We start from the raw sequence: 25,050 nt of genomic DNA, 5'->3' as shown, positions 1-25,050 counted from the left end.
TTCATGTGGTACGGTGCGGTGGTGTGGTGTACTGAACAGGTAGAGAGTGAAGAATTAAAGGTACACATTCATAGATTACTTATTAAATAAGCATAAATAGCAAGCTATCTATAAGACATTCAAGTTTGTGGTTTGGTGTTACTTTTATTATTGAATCTAAAGCTTAGCACCCACCATTGAAATTATTATTAAAAATAAAACAAGTTTAACCACCAATACAACTACTAACCTACAGACTTCTTCAGATCGATTGGCTTGAGCCATGCAGATATTTAATATGGTTGCCAACTTTGTTTTTGTTTTTTTCTGTTGCATTTGTTTTAAAAACTTTTCTTTCGCTTTTTGTCTTATTTAAAGAATTTTATTTTAACAGGGCACGATAGTGGTGAACATTGCTTAAAAATGAAGTTCATTCCTAATACCTTGACGTATCGACTAGATTCAAAATCAGAGTCGCATACCAAACAAGTACGTATTTTACTTTTGCGTTTTTTGTAATTTAGTTCTTAGTAATTCTCATGATCTATAAAATAAGATACATCACAATCAATTTTTCGATGTTGTTTTGAAATTAAATTAAACATATTGAATGAATTAGCAGGAGGTTTGAGGGAGTATTTGACAATAGACACAACCATGGAGTCGGAGCTAGACTGATGTATACTTGTCCTAATCTCTGTGTGATATTTTGGTTGGCCACGTTTTACAGCTAGTGTAATATACCCTAAGTACAGCTAAAAAGAATGTATTTTTGAAATTATTAACTTTCCATAGGAAGTTATTGTTGACATTTCTCGACGTTTTAAGGTCCCTAGAGTCGAAATAAAAGGATTTTAGAAAGATTCCTGTTCGGGTCGTTTTTTCGTCGTCCATAGCTCAAGAACGAGAAGAGATATCGACTTCAAACAAATTTTGTTGCACATATAATAATGCAGAAAGGGCTCTCAAAAAATTGGGGAAAAAATTCTATCAACGTTTATTTTTATAAATACAAAAAAAAACTGAAAAAAAAATGTTGTCACCTCGAAAGTTTTACAAATAAAAAATAATTTTATCTTCAAAACAATTTTGTGCAACGAAAAATAACGTATTTAATATCTAATAAAATTGTGACTTAAATCGAACTGACAGTTTTTTTTTATAAAAAATAAAAACCTAAGAGAAAACATTACTCAAAGTTGGTAAAAATTTATTTTCGACACAAATATCTTTTCAAAAATTTGATATTAGAGATATTGTTTTCAACATTCAGAAAAATGTTGCGAAAAATCGAATTGACAGTTTTTTTAGAAAAAAAAAATAAAAACCTAAACAAAAATTTAATAAAAGTGCATAAAAATCGATTTTCGACTAAAATATCTTTCGAAAAATTTAAGATATAGGCTTACAATTAATTTTATTTTATACAAAATATTGTTTTCAACATTCAGTAATTTTTTTATAAAAATCTAACAATCGTTTTTTTCTTATCAAATCGATGATGAAAAAATGATGTTCGGTCGTCGATAACTCGTTAATAATAGAACACATTGACTTCAAATTAATTTCATTCGTCCAAATAGTATTCTTATCTTATCTTATTTTTTCTTTATTTTTTCTTTATTTTTTCAACATATAAATTACAAATCTTCTAATATAAAAGATTTACGAGCATGGCTTAAAAGCTATCTGCCGATTATATCTAAAATTATTACATTCAAATTTACATTTATTAATTTTTAACACAGCAAGAAAACTGAAAATGAAAAGTGTAGAATATTTTAACATTAAATATAATTTTGCCAGTTAACATAGACATATTTTAACAAAATATCATAAGAGTTTAAGAATTTATTTTAATCAGATCTAATCAAAACTAATAGAAGCTAATGTAAATATATTGCAAAAGATACATTTTAAAAAAAAAGGAAAACATTTAAACTAGTGTATTTAAATTTAAAAGATTGATGAATCAATTGATTAAAGAGTATAATGGAAGATTAAGGAATTAAATACTAACTGAAAGATGGGCTTTAAGTTTAGCTAAAACAAAATAATAGATTGATTCTAAAAGAGATTTACATAAGTGTTTCTGTAAGCGATTGCTTCAGTAAAAGACCGGATACGAACTTTCCAACCACACTTACAATTTAGAATTGAGTAACTCTCTTCTGTAGAAAGAAAGTTTTTTCCTAAAGTATAAACGTCGTATTTATTGAAGTATTGGACATCTTGCTAAGAAGTGATAAACGTTTTCGATTTGATTAAGGTTGCAATGATTACAATTATGATTTATATCAACCCTATGAGGTCTGTAATTAAGCTCTAGCATTTTAGTTCGGATCTTAAATATTAAACTCATCTCGTTAACTTTAAGAAAATAATTAGATTCCGCCAAACAATAATTTAGTTTGCTCTATATCGTTCTTGACATGGACTCTTTAGCACGGTTCAGAGAATTTTGAAATATTTGTTCGTCAATTGCTTAGATGCAGTCATTCATCCTTTCATCAAACAAAGTAATTCGAGGCTAAATTCAATGTCGTATTATATTCAACAGCCAATTCTTGCAAATCTTTGAACGGCGGCGTTTAACAACGCTGAAGTGCAATCATGAGTACTTTTCTTTTGAAGATTATTATCACACATAGTTAGGTGTGTTTAAAGGGACCTTAAATACACGTTTGAAGAAATATCTCTGGATAACATCAATGCCTTCACATGGGGTAGTTTGTTTGCTTGTTTGGGGTGTAGATGGAGATTTATTCACACAGGAAAAGAAGAAGATGGCTTCTGGTTCTGGTGCGAAACTTAAATGAATTTATAAATCCTATCCCTTAAAATACTATAAAGGATTTGACTTTAGATTTTAGACTGTTAATTAGATTTTGGACTGGTTTTTAGAACATTTTTCACTTTGAGGTAAAAAGTGAAAATTAAAATAAACAGGAGCACTTAACATCTTCGACCTCACTCACTCACACTCAGAAAAAGATTGTTTTTGTTTATAAAACTTTTTTAACAACACACGATAGCCTACAAACCTTTTAAGCAAGACAAATCGACAGACCGGTTGGGAAGTTATCAGTGAGGGTCGCATCCCAGTTTTTTTTTATCGTACGTTCATTCTGTATTTTCTTCCGCTTTCATAACACAAATAAAAATTGTTTTGTAAAAAAACAAGTATACGCCACTGTGTTCACACAAAATTTCAAATGTAATATAAAACGCTTTCAATCAAAATATCAATTCCAGTCTGCATTTTTGGGTCCCCTTAAAAGTCTGTAGTGTGAGTTAAATAAACTACAGTGTATGTGCATTTTTTTAGCAATAATTTTAGAGTAAAACAACATTTGAATGAATCATTACGCTCACTTTCTCGAAAACTAACTTTTAAATCAAAAATGAAATAGTTGTTCGTTTCTCTGTAAAGTCCATGAGTGATCCCTAGCGTTTGCGTGAGTGATCCCTGGCGTTATAAAAGGCCTTAACTACTGCTAAGCAATAACGTGTGCAGTGTTCAGCAATGTGTTTGAGATCCTTCCAGCTCTTCCTCAATCTTGACGATTCCTTCTCGGATGTTCTTTCCCACATTTTAAGTGATTGGGTTCCAATGATGCAATGCAGTTATTACCTTTTCGAAACATGTGTCCAATCGACTGCCACTTGTGTGCCTTTGTATAATAGTGTCAATAGGTTCCTGACGCTTTATAAACGGTGATTTTTTAAGAGCTTGAGAACTGTTTAAAAAAAAACGCATAAAATTTGCAAAATCTCATCGATTCTTTATTTGAAACGTTAGATTGGTCCATGACATTTACTTTTTGAAGATAATTTCATTTAAATGTTGACCGCGGCTGCGTCTTAGGTGGTCCATTAGGAAAGTCCAATTTTGGGTAACTTTTTCGAGCATTTCGGCCGGAATAACCCGAATTTCTTCGGAAACGTTGTCTTCCAAAGCTGGAATAGTTGCTGGCTTATTTGTGTAGACTTTAGACTTGAAGTAGCCCTACAAAAAATAGTCTAAAGGTGTCAAATCGCATGATCTTTGTGGCCAACTTAACGGTCCATTCCTTGAGATGAATTGTTCTCCGAAGTTTTCCCTCAAAATGGCCATAGAATCGCGAGCTGTGTGGTATGTAGCGCCATCTTGTTGAAACCACATGTCAACCAAGTTCAGTTATTCCATTTTTGGCAACAAAAGCATTGAACGATAGCGATCGCCATTCACCGTAACGTTGCGTCCAACAGCATCTTTGAAAAAATACGGTCCAATGATTCCACCAGCGTACAAACTACACCAAACAGTGCATTTTTCGGGATGCATGGGCAGTTCTTGAACGGCTTCTGGTTGCTTTTCACTCCAAATGCGGCAATTTTGCTTATTTACGTAGCCATTCAACCAGAAATGAGCCTCATCGCTGAACAAAATTTGTCGATAAACACATTTCGAACCGAACACTGATTTTGGTAATAAAATTCAATGATTTGCAAGCGTTGCTCGTTAGTAAGTCTATTCATGATAAAATGTCAAAGCATACTGAGCATCTTTTTCTTTGACACCATGTCTAAAATCCCGCGTGATCTGTCAAATACTAATGCATGAAAATCCTAACCTCAAAAAAATCACCCTTTACTACATAGTTCTTCATTGGATATACAATTTGGCAAAAAAACCCTTAAGATATTTCAAAGACTGAAAGATGAAGGTCTGTAGTTTCCTGAAAATATTTTCCAGGTGTTGTAACAGTTTAACAGTACTTATTCGGCATTGAAGCCTTTACAGTTGATGCTTTGTTTTCAAGCTAAGTAAATTGTTTCTCCAAACATTGGACAACATACAGAACGCAGTCTTAGAATTCACGATATGGCTAACGAAATCTTGTTCTTCAATAGAAACAATGCTTACAAGATACTGAAAACCCTCTTATTTTTTAACTGGTTGTTAAGAGAATGTGGGAGAGGTTTCGAGGCTGAACATCTTAGTTTTTTTTTTTTTTTCATTCAGCCATGTTGTCATTTGGTGGACATCCATTACCCTGTGAGATAGCAAGCATACATAGACTGCCTCTAGAGTCTATATATTTCAGGTATGTTGTCAGAGTCCATCTTATATCTCCGTTTCCTGTCCTGCACATTCTTGATTACCAATAGGAAACGAATTGGTGACAACCTTCCTTGACTACACTATAGACTTCTAACTCCTCCATAAAGCAAGCCAAATCAACATTTATGAACAGCAGGTGAAGTTTTGATTGATATTCAAGGCACTTCTCGATTACGATGCGCTAAGTTTTGATGCTATATCAATGCAGGAAGATCCAGTCCGGAGTCGTGCTGTTTCAGCGTAAAGGGTTGTTTGAAGGTGTTCTCTTAGCTGAGCTTTTAACAGCCTCCTTTCGTTAATCTTTAGTTGTGTCTTCCCACCAATTAACTATGATATCAGCTTGTATTCAAATGAAATGACGTGCCTAGCTGATATTTTGGCACACATACACTTAACTTGAAAGTAGGTAAAGGAGCTTCGAAGTCAAAATTGTAAGATAAAACATTTAATGGATAATTCAACTGATTCGTCGGACGGTGATGTATTGATAGGTGCGTACAAATTAAATAAATAAGAGAAAACCTTAATCTGTAATCTATGTTAAAATACGGTCGATTAATACGGTCGAGAGCAAACTCGGATAGACCGCAGAGGATGGCAAGGGAACTTATTATTTCGATGTTACTAACTTTCAGCCATCAACTCAAAGTACGGCTTTATTCGCCCTTGACCTGTCGACATTTTTTGTTATTATTTATGATAATGTTGTAGCGCTTTTTCATATTTTTTAATTTTATTTCTAATTCCTTCTCATCAAAAATTGATCCGTGTTTTTCAAAAACTTTTGCATTTTCTTGAAAAATTGTTCTTCGCCGGGATTTTGGGTCTCGGAGCTATTCCTTTTTCTTTCTGCACTCCTCCAAGAAGATCAGAATGGATTTATGTTCCCTTAAAAAAAAAGAATATACTGGTTCTTCTTTGGGATTTTGAATCATCTGAAATAATAACTTACCTTTCCTTACAGCGACTTTATTTGTTAGTCGCTCCAGAAGCTTTCCGCCTCTGTCTGCTTTTAAACATAAGAACAAAAAGTTAGATTTATTTATTTCCACAAGATTAATATATATTTACTTGTATTTTGTTCTACCTCTGGAACTGGATGAGGTTCTTCAACTTCAGAATGCAAGACACAAACGAGGTAAGACCTATCAAATTGGTCATCTACAAAACGAGAACAAAAGAAGTCAATTTTAAAGTTTAAAAAAATACAGAGCATCCTCAATTACAACTTCAACTAACATTGTGTATCTTTTTGTTTACCAACAAATACAAAAACCTGAAATTAATTTTCAAGTTTCTTGAGATTCAACCATGTGTTGAATCAGCAGTTCCATCAGATACCTACATACCCCAGAAATTCTTGGATATCTTTCCTTTTGACATTTCAGCTGTTTTTGTTCAGCTGTTATTTTACAAATAACACTAACAAAATGGTATCCGGATACCCTATCTGACTGAGATTGAACGCAGCCAATACGTTGTATGCGTTGCTGCATCGAATCCGTTGACATTGACGTACAAGTGGCCCAATTGATACGTTGCGTTATTTTGACATCTTAATTCAAATTACTAATTCTGTTCAATTTCTAAGACCCAGTGGGTAATAAGGAATTTCAGAGCATTTTATAGAACTGATAAAATCTTTATTTTATACTTCGTTTAGACTTGCTAGACTTAAAAAACTGTCAGATTTGCTGTCATAAAACTGTCAAAAGAATTTGAAAAAATTGGAAATAGGGAGTAATCTTATTATTTTAATTTTGTTTAATTTGATTTTTTGATTTTATTATTGTCTCGTTCTCGAAAAACATAGAAAGTGGATTTTTGAGTGCATAAATAAAACAACCTTTAACTCGTCAAAACTAAACTGGAGTGCACTAACCTCTTCAGAGCTGTATACGTTATTGCAAAGCATTCAAAGGATTCTGTTGGTCGGCCCCTTAAGATTTTTCTTGCCTAACTTTCCAATCATCTTTCCAGTAAAGTTGGCTTGATTGGAAGGCAATTTTTGTTTGACATTTCAGAAACCGTTACGTATAATTTCGATCAAAATTTATTTCTATCGTGTTTATACAAAATTTGTCAAAGTGCAAACTGTTTATTATTCTGATGTTTATGCAAATAGCGTAGATTGCCCTAAAACAATTTATCTTCGATGGAGATAAAAAAGCTTTGATGTCCACTGGAATAAAAAACAAACATTGGCAGGATAAAAGTGCTTCACAGTTTGGATAATAATTTATTAATACAACTATGATGGCAACAATTTACATTTGGTATGTGCTGGCTTCAAGTCTCCTCCAAGTCATATGCTCTTTCTTCTTTACATGTCATAGCCAAGTCACTAAGCCAATAGGGCTGGTGCTGCTGCTGCTGCTGAGCTGATGGTGGTGCTGCTCCAGCTTTACAAAACTCTTAGCTGTGCGTCAAAGCTTCAAATCCAATGGATCGTTTGTGTTGTTAGCAAGCAACATACAAACATTTTGCACCATCACACAAAGATGGCGAGTGAGTGGAGTTGATATTATACCACACAGTATCGATGATGCACTTTGCACGAGTCAACCATTCCGAGCAGCAGCACCACCAACAGCGCAGCGTGATCGCCAGTCTTTGGCTCTAGATCCAAAGATCTCGTTGGATTAACGTTAACGTACGAATTCCGATTTTATTTTACTCTTGCATAGTATTCCAAAGTAGTTGGGTGTTTTTTCTTTTTCTTTTTGTTTTGGTTTTGGTTGTTTTTGTTTTTGGCTGTTTTATACGCACGGAAAATAATAAAATTTAATGTAACTTTACTCGAATTGAAATAAATAAATATGCAAGACGCCCGCGCGCCATCTACTTTCATTTAAAAATCGAAATTAAAAATTAATTTATTTCCCCTTGTGAATAAAATATCTAAGTTTAATTCACGATTGTAATGTGGAAGTAGAGTGGATTCAAAAACATAAAAATAGTAAAATTAAGTTTGGCTGAAATGTGCGAATAAAGACAATTGCAGAAATACCATGAAGTAAAAGAAGGATACAACTTTTCGAGTCTTTTTTTTTTGGTATTGAAGCCAAGTAATACCGCATCTTAGTTATCTTTGTGCGCTCACGTAATACCGTGAAAAGGTCACTTTAAATCTTTGTGCTGTTTGAATTTTATTGTGTGTATACTTTACGGTATTTATAATTTTGAGTGGTTATTAACAGTTGAAGTTTTTCAAATATCAAAACGTCAACGCTACCTTATTGAACAATTAATCAGAAGTATGTTACGCCCATAAAATACTTAAAACACCCATAGCTCTATGAACGAACATTTCAGGGTTTCAAATCCTTGGTTTTGGGTTATAAAACTATAAAGAGTGTTACACCTTAGTGTTTTTATGTGGTTCGTTGGTGAATAGTGAATTTGAAATAGTTGAATCATCATCATCAATATCATCGTCAGCTCCATCAGCATCGAACAGACACAGATCTTATAATATTTTTGGTGTGTTTTAGAAGGTGGGTGCATACAGATTGCATAATTTTATTCACATTCATTGCCGCACATTTCTTAATTAAACTAAAGACATTAAGCCTAAAAATAAGAAGAAAATAACAAGATACTAAACTGCATATGTAGCAGCAGCAGCAGCACCAGCAAGGCGTTGTCTGCTGCAGTTAGTAGTATTGCACAAGTTTTAATTGGTGTATAAAGTTTTATTTGATTACCTGAGTTTAATATAATTGCCATGGCATGGAACGAACGCCTTGAGGATCATTAGAGCATGAATATTAACTTATTTAGGAAAATAATATAATAATTTGAATTTGGATTAAAATTTAAGCCAACACTTAAATGACAGTTGGAAAACTCGTTTTTAACGGTGATTGATGGGTTGCATTTGAATTCAAATGGAATTCCACCAAAAAAAAATGTTTTAAGAAAAAAGATTGTTCCACTTTTGTTTTGGTATTTTGGCTGTTTCTCTGATGTGGTGCTTTGGGACATATGATATGTCTAGAAAAGATCGAATATCTTAAGTTTTTAAATTTCTTAATTTGTTTTTATTAATAAATCTTCTTAAATTATATAACTTTGACAGTGCGGTCGCTGCGTGTCTTGAAGTTGTGGTAAGACTTTCGATGTTAAAATTCCTTTAATATTCATATAAAAGTTACCGTTTTGTATTGATATAAGTACTGTTCCATTTCTCTTTTGCATCAGAAGTTTAAAAAGTTTTGATATACATATAAAATATTTTGTTAAGGAATTTATTTCGTTGGAAAAAGAAAGGCATGTCATTAACAATGAAATGCGATGTAAGTTGCGAACAGTCATGTTACAGCGCCATATCCTTTTCATAAAATTGTTCATGACCAATTCAATTTGTGTTTGTTTGTTCTGGATAACTACACAAATTTAATATTTATAGCCTTAAATCAATTGTGAATAATTGGCCAAGGTGAATGACAATGCTCCTGCAACATTTTAAACATTTTGTAGTGAATTTTTTAAAATTGTATTGCTTTGTGGAAGGGTTTATTCTTTACCGAAATGGCTTAGTTGTTTTTTCCACTTGGTTCTATAAAGAGGACCCCATTACAACTCAAATGATTTCTCAGCCTAAGGAAACAGTGACTGGCAAGAGTAGTTCTTATAGATTGCTTCCTTCTAGTAGATCCCAAGTAGACAAAGGCTTTGACTATTTCGAAGTTACATGTGTATATCTATCCATCTAAACGTTTTGCCAGAGTCGAGGGTTTTAAGATTCTTTTCTCGTTTATAGCATATTGTAAAGGGTGTCCCAAAATTAACGCAAGATTTGAATTAAATAGAAAACGCCGTTTTTAGTCTTTTGATAGTAATATTTTTATTGACTCGTAAAGTACATAGGATAGGGTTATGTATGGAATAACATATCGGACAAATGGCCTCCACGGCTTTGCATGCACATGCGCACTCTTTTGTTGAAATTTTCCATGACCATTCTGCATAAATGTGGCTGAATTTCGATGATGCAGCGTTGAATCTCCTCCTTTAATGCATGGGTGGTTGTATGCTTGTTGACAAAGACTTGTGATTTCAAATAATCCCATAAAAAGAAGTCTAATGGTGTTGAATGCGGCAATTTTGGCGATTGACAAAGCCATCAAAATGAAAATGTTCTTCATCGCTTAGGATGATTTTGCTCGAAAAATCAGGGTCCATTTGTTGATGTTCAATAATCCATTCAACGAACTCTCTTCTCTGTCCATGGTCATTAGGCTTCAATTGTTGTGTTAATTGAATTTTTTAAGCATGAAGACACAGATCTTTGGTGAGTATACGCTGTAGAGAGGTTCTTGAAATTTGCAATTCTTGTCCACGACGTCGAATTGAGGTTCCTGGATTGTCAGCAACACTCTCACGCACTGCTTCGACATTCACATTTGAACGGCTTGTTTTTGGACGACCAGTGTGTTTGGCGTCTCCAACGGATCCAGTCTCCATGAATTTTTCAATTAATCTCTTCACAGTTGACAAAGCTCTATTCCGACCATATTTTGTATGAAATTTTCGAACAGCAGCCGCCAAGCTTTCACTATTTTTGAAATATTCTTTAATGAAGACACGTTGTTCTATCGTGTAACGCTCCATTTTTAATAACCCTATACTGTTAGCTGTCAAATTGCTTTTTTTTCAGGGTTGCCAACACTTCACTGCACAAATGGCGGCAAATTCAAATCTTGCGTTAATTTTGGGACACCCTTTATATAAAAGTATTAGCTGTGTGCTATTTAAAATAAAAGCTCTTGTTTAATTACCGTTTTTAATCATTTTTTTAACAAAACCTTGAAATAAAGAATATTATACAAACTACATACATACATTTGTACATACATATGTTAATTCGACAAACATTTAGCTTCGCTGTAGCTCGTTAGGAGTCAAGGCCTATTAAGAGTGAATCACAAGACAACTCTCAACGATTTCTGGTAACGAGTAATGGCAGGACTAGAAAGGACCTCTTTCAATGACAAAATTACCATTGAAGGATTTTTTAAATAGTAGCAATGTTCATTGAAAAAAAATTGATTAGGGGTTTCTTCTGACATAAAAAATTAAACTAAAAATTAAGCTGCTTCTTCTTAAGCCCATTCAAAAAGCTTACAGGTTAACCCTCGTATATTACTGATATACGAGTATTTATTAAATCTCAATCATCCTCATGATGTACATTCGTTTCGACAGAAATATTTATTAAACCTCTCATCCTCATGATGTAATTATCAGTTGTTGATTTTTTTTCACTACAAAAATACATTATTTAGCTCAGAACTCTTCTTTCAGTTCATTTTTAATTATTCAATGATGAATCGTTTTAAATGAACAGCTGATGGTTGAATGCATGTACATAATCATTCTATTGAAAGCGTTCAATATTAGGTCTGTTCGCGTACCTTTTGTTTTGTCTAATTAACGAAATTTAACTAAATCCTGGGGTGGACTCGGCTAAGGTGATAGTTGACTATCACTTTTTTGATAATCAAATTGACTATCATTTTCATTCCGTCTGTGTAAGATGATTCAACTCAATTCAATTCGATTGAACAATTTCAGATTCAAATTGTCAAAATTCGTTGTTGGCTTGGTGAAATTTTAAATTATAAAATATCTAAATGAAAGTATCAAATTGGCTGATTTTGAATAAAATTCTTGCTTTTATTGCTTTTTTTCGAATTTCGTAAGCTTTGTCGGTCACAGGAATGTGTTCTTTTAACGAAATAAAGCGAACTAAGAAAATTTTCCAGTCGTGTTTTTAATCGCCTGGTAGCTCTATTCTGAATAAACATATTTGTTTGAAAACGATTATCACGTTTTTGTTGTGACAGCTTTGTAGGTATCATTTTGACTATCACCTTACGTAGTTCAAATTCGATCGTTTTGATTGTCATTTATCAACAATCACCTTAGCCGATTTCACCCCTGTTCGCGTTCTCAAAAATTTCGTAGTTTTTCGTAAAAGAGAGCGCTCACGAGAGAGTAAAATATTTCCTCAACCTACGAATTTTAGCCCAAGAAATTTCTTTGGGCTGATTTGTGAAAAATGTCAAATTTGATAGAACTTCAAATAAATTGAATAAATTGCTCGCTTTTGCTGTCACTTATAAAATAGAAAATTTATTTCAAGTTTCAATTTAATCAAGTTTTTTCATAAAAAAAAACAATGGACAAGCATGATGTTGCTTGAAGTAAAAAAGTAAATAAATTCTAAACACAAAATGAAACGATCAAAATTTATATTTTTTTGTTGACAGTGAAATTGTGGAAAACATTTGTTCTTTTCAAGTTCGCTTATAATACGATTCTACCGGGCTCTAAACCGAGATTTAGCCAGATTTGTCACAAATCTCCTTGGAATCTCGAAGATTTACAATACAAAATTTAATCTCCTCAAATGAAGATTTCAAATAAAACTCATTGAAATCTACTTGGAAACATTAGTTTGTTAAATCAAACAAACTTTTGCTTCGAAAAATAATTGTTGAACCGACCCATTTAAACGCCAATTTCGTTTATTGACAGATTGACTATTTTGTAGTTTTGTCTTTTTGTGAGAGAATTTTATACACACTCTTTAAAATATCTCTTTTTACAAATTTTAGTGCAGAAAGTAAGCGAACGGACCTTTTGCTTCTATTCCCAACTGTCAATTTAACGTTCAACGATCAACTCTAACTCCATGAATTTTTTTTTCAATGACGACATTTTCAATGAAAGCTATTTGGATTTCTTTCATTAATGAAAACTAATTTACGATGAAATATTTTCTCCTGAGTCCAGAATTTAGATCAAGGATTACATACATTGTTAAATTTATCCCCGTAATAATTTTTATTTGACTTAACACTCAAGAAAACACAATCATTTCTTTGATTGCTTATATTTCTAGTTATGCCTTTAGAAAAAAATGTAAGGTTGTTTCAAATGTTTATACAGTTTTGTTTAGTTATAAAGATAAGCCATACTTGGTTTTAAAAACGATTTCGGTATTTTTAATCTGAAGGCCCAATTTGTAACCACTTTTTGCCGTGTGGGGCAATAACGCGCCAAACATTCACTTGCAAGGCGTCAATCGTTTGGAGCTTATTAACGTAGACAAGCGACACCATATAACCCGACAAAAAGCAGTCAGTGGTATTAAATCGAACAATCTTAAAGGCCACGCCCGCCACAAGAACACGACAAAAGTTTGATTCAATAAAATGATGCGTTACGCAAAAACGTTTTTCAGGAGTATATCCATTCATTATGAAATAGCAAATCAAATGGAGCATAAGTCAAGTGACAGCTGTCAAAAAAACCAACACCGAAAAAAGTATTGAGAGACTTAAAACCATACGCTAAGAAAACTTCTGTTATATGATGAGCCTTTGACCGAAGATTGAGGCTTTCTATAAGCTAAGTTCTTTCCAGAATTTTGAATTGTAAACAAAATACTATATACTAACTACATATCACCATAATTAAGCTTGTTTTTCTTAATTAATCCCATGTGTTGTGAGGTTATTTGCATTTCCACATCCATAACAGGGGTCTTAAACATAAGTTTAACCTTTGCTTATTTCTAATGTTGGGATTCTACAAGATTGAATTGCAACTTTTTTGTTGACAGAAAACTTGCATAAAGGTCTGTTCTTTTAAAAACAATTGTTAACTATAGTTTTTATGTCAAACAAATATTTAAGTGTTATTGTTATGGATTTTCAGAATCATTTAGGAACGACTATTGCGTGAAACTGTTGATCTATCAAACCAATGATGAAATAGTTTTCAATAAATTGCTGATAGTTCACATTTCGGAACATAACCGTTTTACTAAAAGCTTTACATTCTGCTTATATTTCCACCTGTCAATTTTACTTTCAAAATGATTCACTCTAAAAACACATTGTTGCTCTTGATGTCTGGCAAGTCGTTCCATCTTGTTAAAATTATATAGTATTCAAGTTGACAGTTGTCTTCTCAGTTCCGCCAAAAAAATCACTCAACATGTATAAGTAACGATCTGTGTTGACAATGACAGCCCGATCATTTTCACGAAAAAAGTACGGACTGATAATGAAGTTGCAACTAATGCTACACCAAACAGTGACCTTGGGAGAGGTCGTACATGGAGCCCTTGTGGCCTTTCAGAGGCCCAATAATGGGAGTTTTGTTTATTAACCACTCCTGATAGATGAAAGTTAGCTTCGTAGCTCATTATCAAAACAGTGTCATCCGTCAAGATTTTCAACACTTCTTCTGCAAACCTCATCTGTTTGCCTTAATTCTTGAAAAATACCGAATCAAAGTACAAAACTGAGCGGTCTGACATTCGTAAAGCTTGTCGATCCACCAAAGCTGGCTTCAACGGTCCCAACGGCTCGACACACTCTTTCAGTATTCTTTGAAGTTCTTACCGTTCGATCAACTCCTCGCACAGTTCCAGGTTTTAAAAAAAAAACAGTTCTGTAAAAGCTATTCACCCACTTCATAATAGAGGGCGGTTATAGCTATGAGTGAAATTCATCAGTTAAATATTTGTTTCTAATTTTCCAACATATTAGAGCTTTATTTTCAGCAGTTTTTTTTAAAAAGAAACAATGCATTTCAAACTAAACTTATTTCGTGAATACATTTTAAACATTTTAATAATGAAACTTATTTTAAACTGAACACCTGACAGCAAATTGTCAGCAAAACTCCATTTTGTTTTACTGGTGGCTTTCAGTTTTATCCTATTCCGATGGCATTAGCGAGATGCGAAGATTCTGATTATTTAATATGTTCAAGTTAATGGGCAGGTTCAGACAACATAAGGGACTTCATTTCAGTCAACTGCATTCCTTGAACGTACATTTTGACTGGTTAGTTTTTCAAGTGTCGTAAACTTCAAACTAAGTAGGTACTTTACTTTCCTAACTTCTACCTTCAGTTTACCGTACAGAAACTACCGAAAACGTTATTGTCTACAGAAAAGTCCTCAGCAAACTACAAGTCCATCCCAATTTGAATTTCGTTTTGTAAAGAAATATTACTTATTTCTTTTCCAACTTGACGAGAAACCCTTTTAAACAAAATATCAAATGAAATTGTGCGAAAAATAAACAAATCGTAGAGAAATAAAGTTTAGCTTTCAGTTGAATGAAAAAACAATTTCAACTGTCATTTTGACAGAAGTAGACTTGATTTCATAGTTAGACCCTGATTACACGGGATGTTTTTTCGTTCGTTTTCGTCTTTCGTCTTTTTGACAGGTACCTACCCTCGTGATTACACCTTTCCTTTTTTCGTTCCTTTCGTTATTCCTCTTTTTGACGTTTCTGAAAAAACTGTGGGGGAAGAATTTAATTTTGTTTCGTTGTCCGGGCAGTAATAATCAGAGAGTACCTACAAATTATAATTGGATTTCTGTGGCAATAATTTATTGAAAATAAAACAAATTTATGAAATAATTTTGATTGATTTCTTATTAATTTTTGTTCAGCTTGTTATACAAATTGGGCCAACTTTGAAACAGCGTTAATAATACTTCCGTTTGAGTTTTTGTCCACATTTCTTAAATCGTTTAAATAAATAGTTAAATTTACATTATTTCACGTTTATATTTGCCTTTACTGCACCGTACTCTGGAAAACTGAACTTATATCTGTAAATTATTCATTTTGTTTTTTTTTTTATTGTTTGTCAAAGTATAAACGTCCAAGTTCAACCAAAAAAAGTCCATACATTTTCAGGACTCTTTTCACGACTTCTTTCCCCCAACGTTTCTACACCCCTCACCCGATCTGTCAAAAAGACGAAAGAGGAAACAACCGAAAAAAAATCTCGTGTAATCGGGCACTTAGGGAGATTTTTCTTGACTAACTTTCCAGTCAACTTTCCAATGAGGTTCCTTTAATTGGAAGGCAATTTTTTGACAACTGGCCAATCAGATGCTAGAAACTTGTCTTACTTTCAAGTCTCTGATGTCGCCTGACCTGACATGAATTTACTGATTACTATAAACGATCAACAGTTAAAAAGATAACTATTGTTGGTTTGTCAAAAATTGTTCAAGTGTCATTGTAACGAATTATTATAATCATTTAGGAACGACGAAAAATCTGTTTTCTCAAATTTAAGAATAAGTCCCTTGATTTTGTGAATAAATATTGGGCGCCATTTTTGTGAGTCAGTGGTCTTTAAGAACTTTGTAGCATCAATTGGGGGTGAGAAGGAACGAAGAACTCTAAGAATTTGTTATGAAAAATCTCTGTATTACCACATTCGGTTTTTTAAGTTTTATGTTTTCCCATATGAAAAAAAGTGACATCATAAACTGAACTACTAACCAATTTCCAAGACTTCCTATGAGATACATACATTCATCAAATTATGAAACTACCTTTATTATTAAATATATTTAATTCGAACTTGCCTTTTTTTCTTTTCCTTTGTTTGTTAGGTTTGAAGATCAATTATAAAATAATTTGAAAGGAAAGAAAAAAATAAACTAAGCAAATAACATATCATTAAGGAAAAACAAAGTCATGAGTGATAAAATTCACTCTCATTTAGTTGACTCCCATGAATTACAATTAACAATGTCAGTACCACATCAACAAACAAATCAAAAATCACAACATCATGAATATGGACGTAACCTCAACCAAGATATTCAACTACAAGTAATCATAAAAGAAAATGAGAGTAGTTTGCGTAGAACAAAGGCTAGCAATAAGAAATCATCATCATCATTATCCTCATCACCTGCATCGGTGGCAGCAGCAGCGGCAACAGTGACAGCGACCGCAGCGACAACGGCAGCAGCGGCGACGGCGGCATCAATGATTAAAAAACCTGTAACAAGAGCAAAAGACTTACAATTACAAGACAGCAACAAGTATGACGATGGCGATGACAACACCACAATAAACGGCAACGGCCAATATGGAAAAATAAATCTAAATCAGTGCAGAGACTTCCGTATGGCTCAGCAGCAGAGGAATGATGAAAACGTGAGTAGAATTATTATATTGTTTGTTTAGTTGTTTTTGTATACTCTTGTTTTCCTAACTAACTTTATTTATTACTTGATATGATGTTCGTACATATATAAAATTATGTAAGTACTGACAATTATTATTATTGTACAAACTGCAAACTGAATTGGTACACTTCTTCAGTATGGGCTTAAGCAAATGGAAATATGGGCTAAGAAAAAACTAAGTTTAGAAGGTTAGTTACAGCGGCCGGCGGTTGCGGTCTTACCGTGATTTTCTAATAAAGAACCAGGATTTCCGAAGTGTGTATTTCGAGGGCTTCCCCTAACGCTATTTTTTGAGTCACGAGGTTGCCTTAATGGCTGAAACACAAACACACTTCAGCATCGGCTTCGCCTGACGTTTACGAGTTCAGCCATAGGAATTCAATACATGCTATCAAAATGAAGCTTCGACAACACGTTTTATTTGACAATCGTAAGGAAAAGAACGTAATGTTACGTAATGTCACTCCAAACGAACGCTTTAGTGCAAATTTGCTGAACATTTGCTTTGTCTGACAGCTCAATAGCTGTTAAAAAGTCAAGAAACAAACAGAATTTGCTTTTAGAGGGATTCCCATTGGCTGTTATAGGCTGTGTAAGCTACTTCCGCGATAAATTTATTTTTTTCGATTTCAAAACTCATTTTTTTTTATTTTGAGAAAAAATAACATCAGCTAATGTCATATTGGAAGTTTCATTCAAAGCAACCACGAAGCAGGCCCAACGCATGCAAACGAAGACGAAGCTGAAGCATGTTTGTGTTTCGGCCATAAGGGTCCAGTTATAGCTATCAATTGGTTTTCATGTTTGAAAATATTGTGCCGATGTAACTTTCGATGATTTTTTCCAGAATTCAATACTGCAGCGAATTTCGTCTATCAAGTGGTTATTTGGTTGATTGTTTCGGGCTTATCGGCGTAGATTAATGAATTCATATATCCCCACAGAAAATGTTCAAACGGCCGGCGTTAAATCGCACGATTTTGAAGGTCAATTCACGAATCTATGACGTGAAACTATGAGGTCACCCAACGTATTTTCTAATAAATTAATTGTGGCAGTAATCATTGCTGCAAAGCGGATCAGGCCTGTAAAATACTGCAATCATTTATTAACGATGAATTCAATGAATGTAATATTTACATATACTAAAGTCATAAGAGACTGCATTACAACAAAATTGAAACGGTAACAATTGACTGTAACGTTTTAAAAAGAAGTACTCACAGATTATTCAACTTTTACATAAAGCACTCACTCTAAAAACGGCAGAAATACGATTTTGAAAATAAATTTGCACAACATGAAAGCATTATCCTGGCATTTATGTTAAAATGACAAAACCAGAGAGAAAAAAACTAAACTAGTTTTTTCTCTCTGACAAAACTAAAAAACAAATCATTTGACTGCTTACAAAATGGCAGCCATTTAAAATAGTGATCCAAACCCTTAAGTTCTGTACCTCTTAAAATAACACCTTTTACAACTAAGTTTTTTGCTGAGGGAGTAAATAAATAAACTGCCAAAGTGACTTGAAATTTGCATTTATTTTAATGTAAACTTGCTATTACTTACTGTAGTCAAAACTTGACGTTGCGTATTTCCCTGACAGTTCCTGTCAAAGTGCACCAAACGTTTCAAATAATGGAACGACAAAATAAGTCTGGTAAAAAAAAAATGACAAGACTGAAACTGGAACTATTATGGTCTATGGACTATAGCAAACCAAGACTTTGACTTAGGGCGAACATTCTGGATGCATTGGGCAGGTTCAGGCAGCATAAGATACTTCATTTGCAGTCAACTGCATTCTATGAACCAAGGCAACTAGATCGTTTTTCAATTGTCATGCATTTTAAACTCACAACTTTATTTCCTATCCTATTATGCCAAAACTGCAAACGACTTTACTAGGTACGAGTCCATCATGTCTTGTAATTTGTATTGTTAAGAAATATAACTTATTTCTATCATATTTGTCAAGAAACCCTTTTACTTAAAATTAAAATTGAATTGTGCGGAAAATAAATTTGTACATAAAAAAACCATAGAATAATAAAGTTCAGCTTTCAGTTTAATGAAAACACATGATCTGTCATATTGAAATAAGTAGACTTGAATTGATAGTTTGATTGATTTTTCTTAACTAACTTTCCAAAAAAGTTGCCTTAATTGGAAGGAATTTTATGGCAGGTCGCTTATCAGATACTAGAAACTTGTCTTAAGGACCTTGCACATGAGAGCGAATGAACGAACAAACGCGATTTTACACATTTCAAAAAGTCAATTTCAAACAAAAACACATTTGACACACTTGAGTTGCAGTGTTGTTGCTACGAACTGTCAAACTTCATTCTCTCACTGCACCGAATAAATTGTTCGCGCCCAACTTAACCTCAAAATTATACCACTCTTGTTTTGTTTGTTGAAAAGGGTAATCATAAAGCACTATTCACATGAGCACCACCAAAGACCAACGAACGAATGAATGAATATTCGCCGATTTTGACATTTCTTCGTTGCTAGTGCGGATAATGTGGAACGCGAATAAAGTTTGACACTTCGTATCAACTACAATTTGTTCGCGACGAATAAATTTGTTTTCTTAAATTTATTATTATATGATATTGAAAAGTAAAAGTATGCATCATAAATCAAATAGAAACTATATTGCTATCGTTTTGTTAAGAATTTGTGTGGAAATATGTCTTCAAACGTATATAGACTCTCATTTTGTAATTCATTCGTCTTTCGTTGGTCACGCTCATGTGAATACTGCTTAAATTGACAATTCGTCGTAGAAATAAAGCTCATGTGAAAGAAAAGTCAAAATATGCGAACAACCACAGTTCGGAGCTCGCAGTTCGTAGCTCATGTGCAAGAGGCTTTACTTCGAGTACCCTTATGTCATCTGAACCTACCCAACTACTCATTTTTAAATTACGAAAACACTTTCAATTTCGTTAACAATTCGAGTCGTTGCAAGCAAAAATCCTTGCTATAATTTTATGAACTAGTGTAAAATATGGTAACGAAGGTTTCAGATTAGAAAACCGAAATATGCGGAACAAAACGAACCAAAAATCGTTCAAGTTTTTCTGCTGTGTATCCAATACTCGTCGTTTAAAGTTTTGACCCATAACTAATTTCACAGCTGCCTCATATCTCATTTAAGCAACATTTTACCGGAACTTAATCCTCTTACTTTAATTAGTATTATTGAAATATATCTTATCTCAATGAATTATGATAATTATGATCTTTCTTCATTAAGCCCGACTTGGGCGCCAGCGAAAAGCTACGCTGCAACCAATTAGACCTGTTAGTTTTCCATTTGTCATCACTCTCTTCTACCTACTTTAATAACAATAACAATATTAACAAAGTTAACATTCCTTACATTCTTTTGTTGTTGTTATTTTTGTGTGCCGCATCACGTCGTCGGTCTAGTCGTTCGGGCAGTGGGCGGCTCGGACCGCCGAGGTGTCTCGCCGAAATAAAAATAACAATTACATTATCTATTTCATCTCACCTGGCTCCAGCATCAAAAATGGTTTAGTTTTGTTTTAGTTTTATCCAAAATCTAAAATTCAATAAATTTCTCTTGAACAAAAACAACAAAATTAAAAACAAAATTTCTGTTACGATTTGAATTAATTTATAACAAAAAAAAAATAAATATTCCACCAACTTCTATAATATCTATATCAATAAAAGACTACAAATTATATTATAATGCATATTTACACCACACAAGTAGGAAGGTATATTGTTATAGTTTTAATTTTGGATTTTCTCAAAAATTATGCAAATGAAGATAGATAAAATTGAAAGCTTTACGATACCACTAATGGCTGGGGTTTTAATTCCACGCATTGGCATAGCTCTTATATAGAGTTAGGTACGGTTATTTTCTAATTTTATATATTTTATCGGAATAATCTATTCGGAGGTGGCAATAAAGATATTTAAGCCTCAAATTAATTTCTGTCACTTATCTCACACCATGGTTTTTATTAAGATAAAATATAATGTTTCAGCTTTATTATTCACTTAATAGCTTCTCCCTCACAATGGCGGACGCAGCACCAGGGCGGGGGGAGGTGGTGTGTTTTATATAAAACGGAATGAAGGTGATGTGTTTTGATGATTGTAAGATTGACACAAAAATGTTGTTTTGACTTTGTTTTGATCGGATGAAAAGTTATAACAAAAACAAACAAAAGTAAGAAATTTTTGGTGAATTGTTGGGGAGGGGGTTGGGACGCACCCACCACGAAAAAAATTAAAATTTAAATTGCGCTTAAATGCGCAATGTGTTGCAGGCATTAGGATTACATATACATGCAAACAATCTAAAGTTATATATTTTATAGACTGTTTGTTCCACTTACATACGTGAATTATTGATACCTTCACTTGTTACGATCGAATCAAACAGTGCTTATCGGTTGCTTAATGAAGATAATGACAGTCGCTTCTTGAGTCCTCTTTTTATATGTAAGTGTTCCTCTCTTCGCTTCGATGTTATAGCCTTTTCACACGAAATTCAAACGGCAAAAAGTTTTCGAAAACCCGAAAACCGTTCACACCGAACATTTACACTTTTTCATTTGACATTTAAATTCATTTAACACCGGCTGTCAAATTTTGTATTGATGAAAAAATTTGTCAGTAAAAAGTTTTGTTCCTCTCAAATTATTTGTGAAAATAAAATGAATTCTAACCAATCAAATTGATTTTAACGTAACACTAGCTAGAAGGGGATAGACGGACGGGTGAAATGGGCTCACGACATGAACCAACAAGAATTAAAATCTCGCTTGGCTGCAGATATCCTCTTTGTTCACTTCAACCGGTCCGAATAATTCACTAAGGAGAAGCTAATTGTCTAGAAAAGATATCATAGAATCACAACAAACAAAATTGTTACAAAGAAAATTAATTTTATTTAAAACTTTTTTTTCTTCTTTCACAACAAATTCAATCCAAAATACTGAGCTTCTGTTGGCTAAATGTGCCTTCAGAATTGCCATTTCGTGTAGGTCCCTATGGCCGGAGCAGAAAAGGTCAATTCCTAGTTTTAGATTCGTACCAAAATCACACTCAGCGATCATTGAAGCTGTTATGACTTATTCTCCTCCACAAATGAACTTATCGCCTTTCTCATATCTCCTCGCCAGTAACCATAGTGAGTTCCGGTTCCTCGCTCAACAAAGAGCGTTTGAAACTCTAGAGGATCATGAAAGAACCGCCAGTGCCGAAATAGTCACGGGCTTTTATTCTCGACGTTATTTGTTGCCACGCAGCTCCTCAAAAGTTTCCTACATATTTTGTTCTCTTCAATTTTCCGTTAATAAAAAAAGCAATAACTCTTACTTTGTAATGAAATTGTATAAATGATATTACATATAACAAACAAATTTATTTCAAAATTAAATATTTGCTTTGGCAACAGCCATCAGCTGTTTTGTTTACATTAATTTCAGCGCTGAATGTTTCGAAAGGTTTGTTTGTTTAGTTCAACTTTGAATTGCTACTAGTTTTCGAGAGGTTTTATATACAACTTTTGGTTTACGAAAACTTCACCAAAAATGTATTGCAAAACTTGAGTTTTCGATGTAGATTTTCGGCGAAAACCAATAATTTCGCGAAAACCGGGCTTTGTACTTGGTGTGAAAAGCGTATTTCTGTCAAATTCTCATTGAACTGTGTGTTCTGTTGATGCATTTTATATGAAAATATCAGATTGATATATAAAGCACCAAATTTATTCAAATCCTTGCGTATCGGAAAAGTAATCTCTAAAATATTAATAAATAAAACAAACAAATCATAAAACACATTCATCAAATAGACAGGTGAAAATTGCAAATTCAAATTATGTACTTCAAAATACTAGGTCTGTTCAATACGTTTCGTATGTCAATGCCAACGGGTTCGTTGCTGCAGCCTATACGACGTATTCTATAAGTCGGCCCCTTAAAGATATTTGTTTTTCTAAGATTGTTGAGAATTTTCTCAGGTGGATCGTCAGAGCAGGAAAATGTCGAATCATACAAATTTCGTTCTCAGGTTTCTGACAGCAAAAGTAAGACATTGTGTATGTATTTTTGAGAATACAGAAATCTCTGAGATCTGAAAATATAAACCGGCCAGTTGGTGCAAGGAGCGTTAAATCTCTCAAAAAAATTGATTTGAAGCAGAATTGTTAAATCGGTATTTTCACAGATTTGAATCAATAACAATTTATTTGAAAATCTGACCGTGGCAAGTTTAATCAAATTCTCTACTTCGTTTCACTTAGCATACTAGTTAAAGGGTTGGGCGCAGTAGTGGCTTTATGATTTATCCGGTATTAATTAAAATTTAAATTATGATATGAAAATGTGTTTGCAATATTTTTCTAAGACATTATTTCTCTATTAGTAGCCATTGATTCTTGATCCTTCTCTATTACTTTTCTTAGCATTTAAAATGCCAATTATCTCACTTCTGCTTTATAGACTTCAGACTTCAGATGTTGTATTGTTTTTGTTTGTTTTGATAGAAAAACAAAGCAAAAAATCTAGAGCTGTTAAATCTGGTAAAACACGGGGGCCTTCAAGTGAATGCAAAGACTTCAAATGATTGCAATAAATGTATTGCAATCAAATAATTGCAGTTTTTTTTAAGTCAAATGATTAGGTAGTTAATGCAAAGATTGAAGTCCAAATCTTTAGATGAAATCAATGAATGCAATCTTTAAGTAGAATTCAAACAATTATTTATAATGATTGCATTCCCAAAATATTGCATTCTCTTACAAGTAATACGAGGGTGAGAATTAGAACCGAAAATTGGAGTGAAAGTTCCTAAAGTTGCGGTCACCGACTTCGAATTTTGGTAGAACATTGTTATCTGTAAATTCAGAAACGCATCACTGCAGAGATGGTTTGCGATCATCCCTTTAGCACGTTGATAAACGCAAATAATTAGCATCACTTAAAATGTCAATTCTTCATTATTGCAAAGTTCGATAAACTGATGCGTAAATAAAAGCATCAAGAATTTTCTTCATAAGTTGTTGATGCGGACGTGATTTGGAGCAAAAATGGCGGCAAAAGACAATGAAACGTATTTAAGCAAATTCTAAATTGTATTTCAACTTTGCCAACGCACAAATTAAACTATTAATAGAAACCAGGTAAAAATAAGAAGGTGAATTTATTGCCGGCAGAAAATCAAAGTAAGTATTGTGGAGAAAAGTTTTAGAGGAGATAAAATGTGTGGCTCCAAATTCTAATTACATTGAGAGTTTTTATTAGTATCACATCCATCATAAATCCAAAGTTGTTTTTAAACGTAAAACTTTTTGTCAATTAGCATCGCATCGTAATCAGCTGAGCAACGATCAGCATCGCAAAAAAGCAGTGATACCTAATCACTACCAACAAATTTGATATTTATGAATTTACCCTATAATTTGAAGACGTTGTCCGTTCGTGTACTTTACCACTACGATAATGTTGAGAGTCTTATGCTGTTTCTTTCTTCGCGCATCAAGCCTTTTGATAACCAATGTCGGTTTAAGCTTGTCCTACTCTGAGACCTTACTTTTTATAATCTTCTATTCTTCTTCTTCTGTTAGCACATGCGACCAAATCACATTCTTTTTTTTTTTTTAAAGTACATTCAAAATAATAATAAAGTGTGTTTTTTTTAGAGGTATAGAAATGGAATAAAATAAAGATTTTGAAGTGCTACTGAATTAATTTAATATTGCAGTTTGCAAATTAAATGCATATTCTGCAACCAACATCATGGTTGATAGTTCCACTTCAACTGATGACGTAGCTAGGCCCAAAATTCCTTCTACTTTCTCTACAGCAAGTGAAGATGTTCTCGCGCAATCAGGTTTTGGTGTTAATAACGCAGAAAGGGAACCTGATAA

General features: G+C 33.2%; 1 protein-coding gene and 1 long non-coding RNA gene across 4 annotated transcripts in view; one reads left to right on the top strand and one right to left on the bottom strand.

The window, feature by feature from the left end:
- Positions 1-358: 358 nt before the first annotated feature.
- Positions 359-25,050, top strand: part of LOC129943511 (uncharacterized) — a 34,724-nt gene continuing 10,032 nt past the window's right edge. The window contains exons 1-2 of one of the 3 annotated variants that reach the window (XM_056053016.1): positions 359-468; positions 16,536-17,088. In XM_056053016.1, coding sequence (XP_055908991.1) covers positions 16,621-17,088 — 468 coding nt within the window. In that variant the 5' untranslated portion in view covers positions 359-468; positions 16,536-16,620. The other 2 variants (XM_056053017.1, XM_056053015.1) reach the window with 2 other exon arrangements.
- On the bottom strand, positions 16,796-21,351 carry LOC129943514 (uncharacterized). The gene is made up of 3 exons (XR_008781260.1): positions 20,865-21,351; positions 20,518-20,700; positions 16,796-16,930 (listed from the first exon to the last, which is right to left on the bottom strand). It is a non-coding gene; the product is annotated as an uncharacterized LOC129943514 (long non-coding RNA).

Source organism: Eupeodes corollae, chromosome 1 (assembly GCF_945859685.1).
Source record: "Eupeodes corollae chromosome 1, idEupCoro1.1, whole genome shotgun sequence".
In the NCBI taxonomy this organism is placed as follows: domain Eukaryota; kingdom Metazoa; phylum Arthropoda; class Insecta; order Diptera; family Syrphidae; genus Eupeodes; species Eupeodes corollae.
The sequence above is the reverse complement of the archived record's forward strand: the minus strand, read 5'-3'. Positions and strand labels throughout refer to the sequence as shown.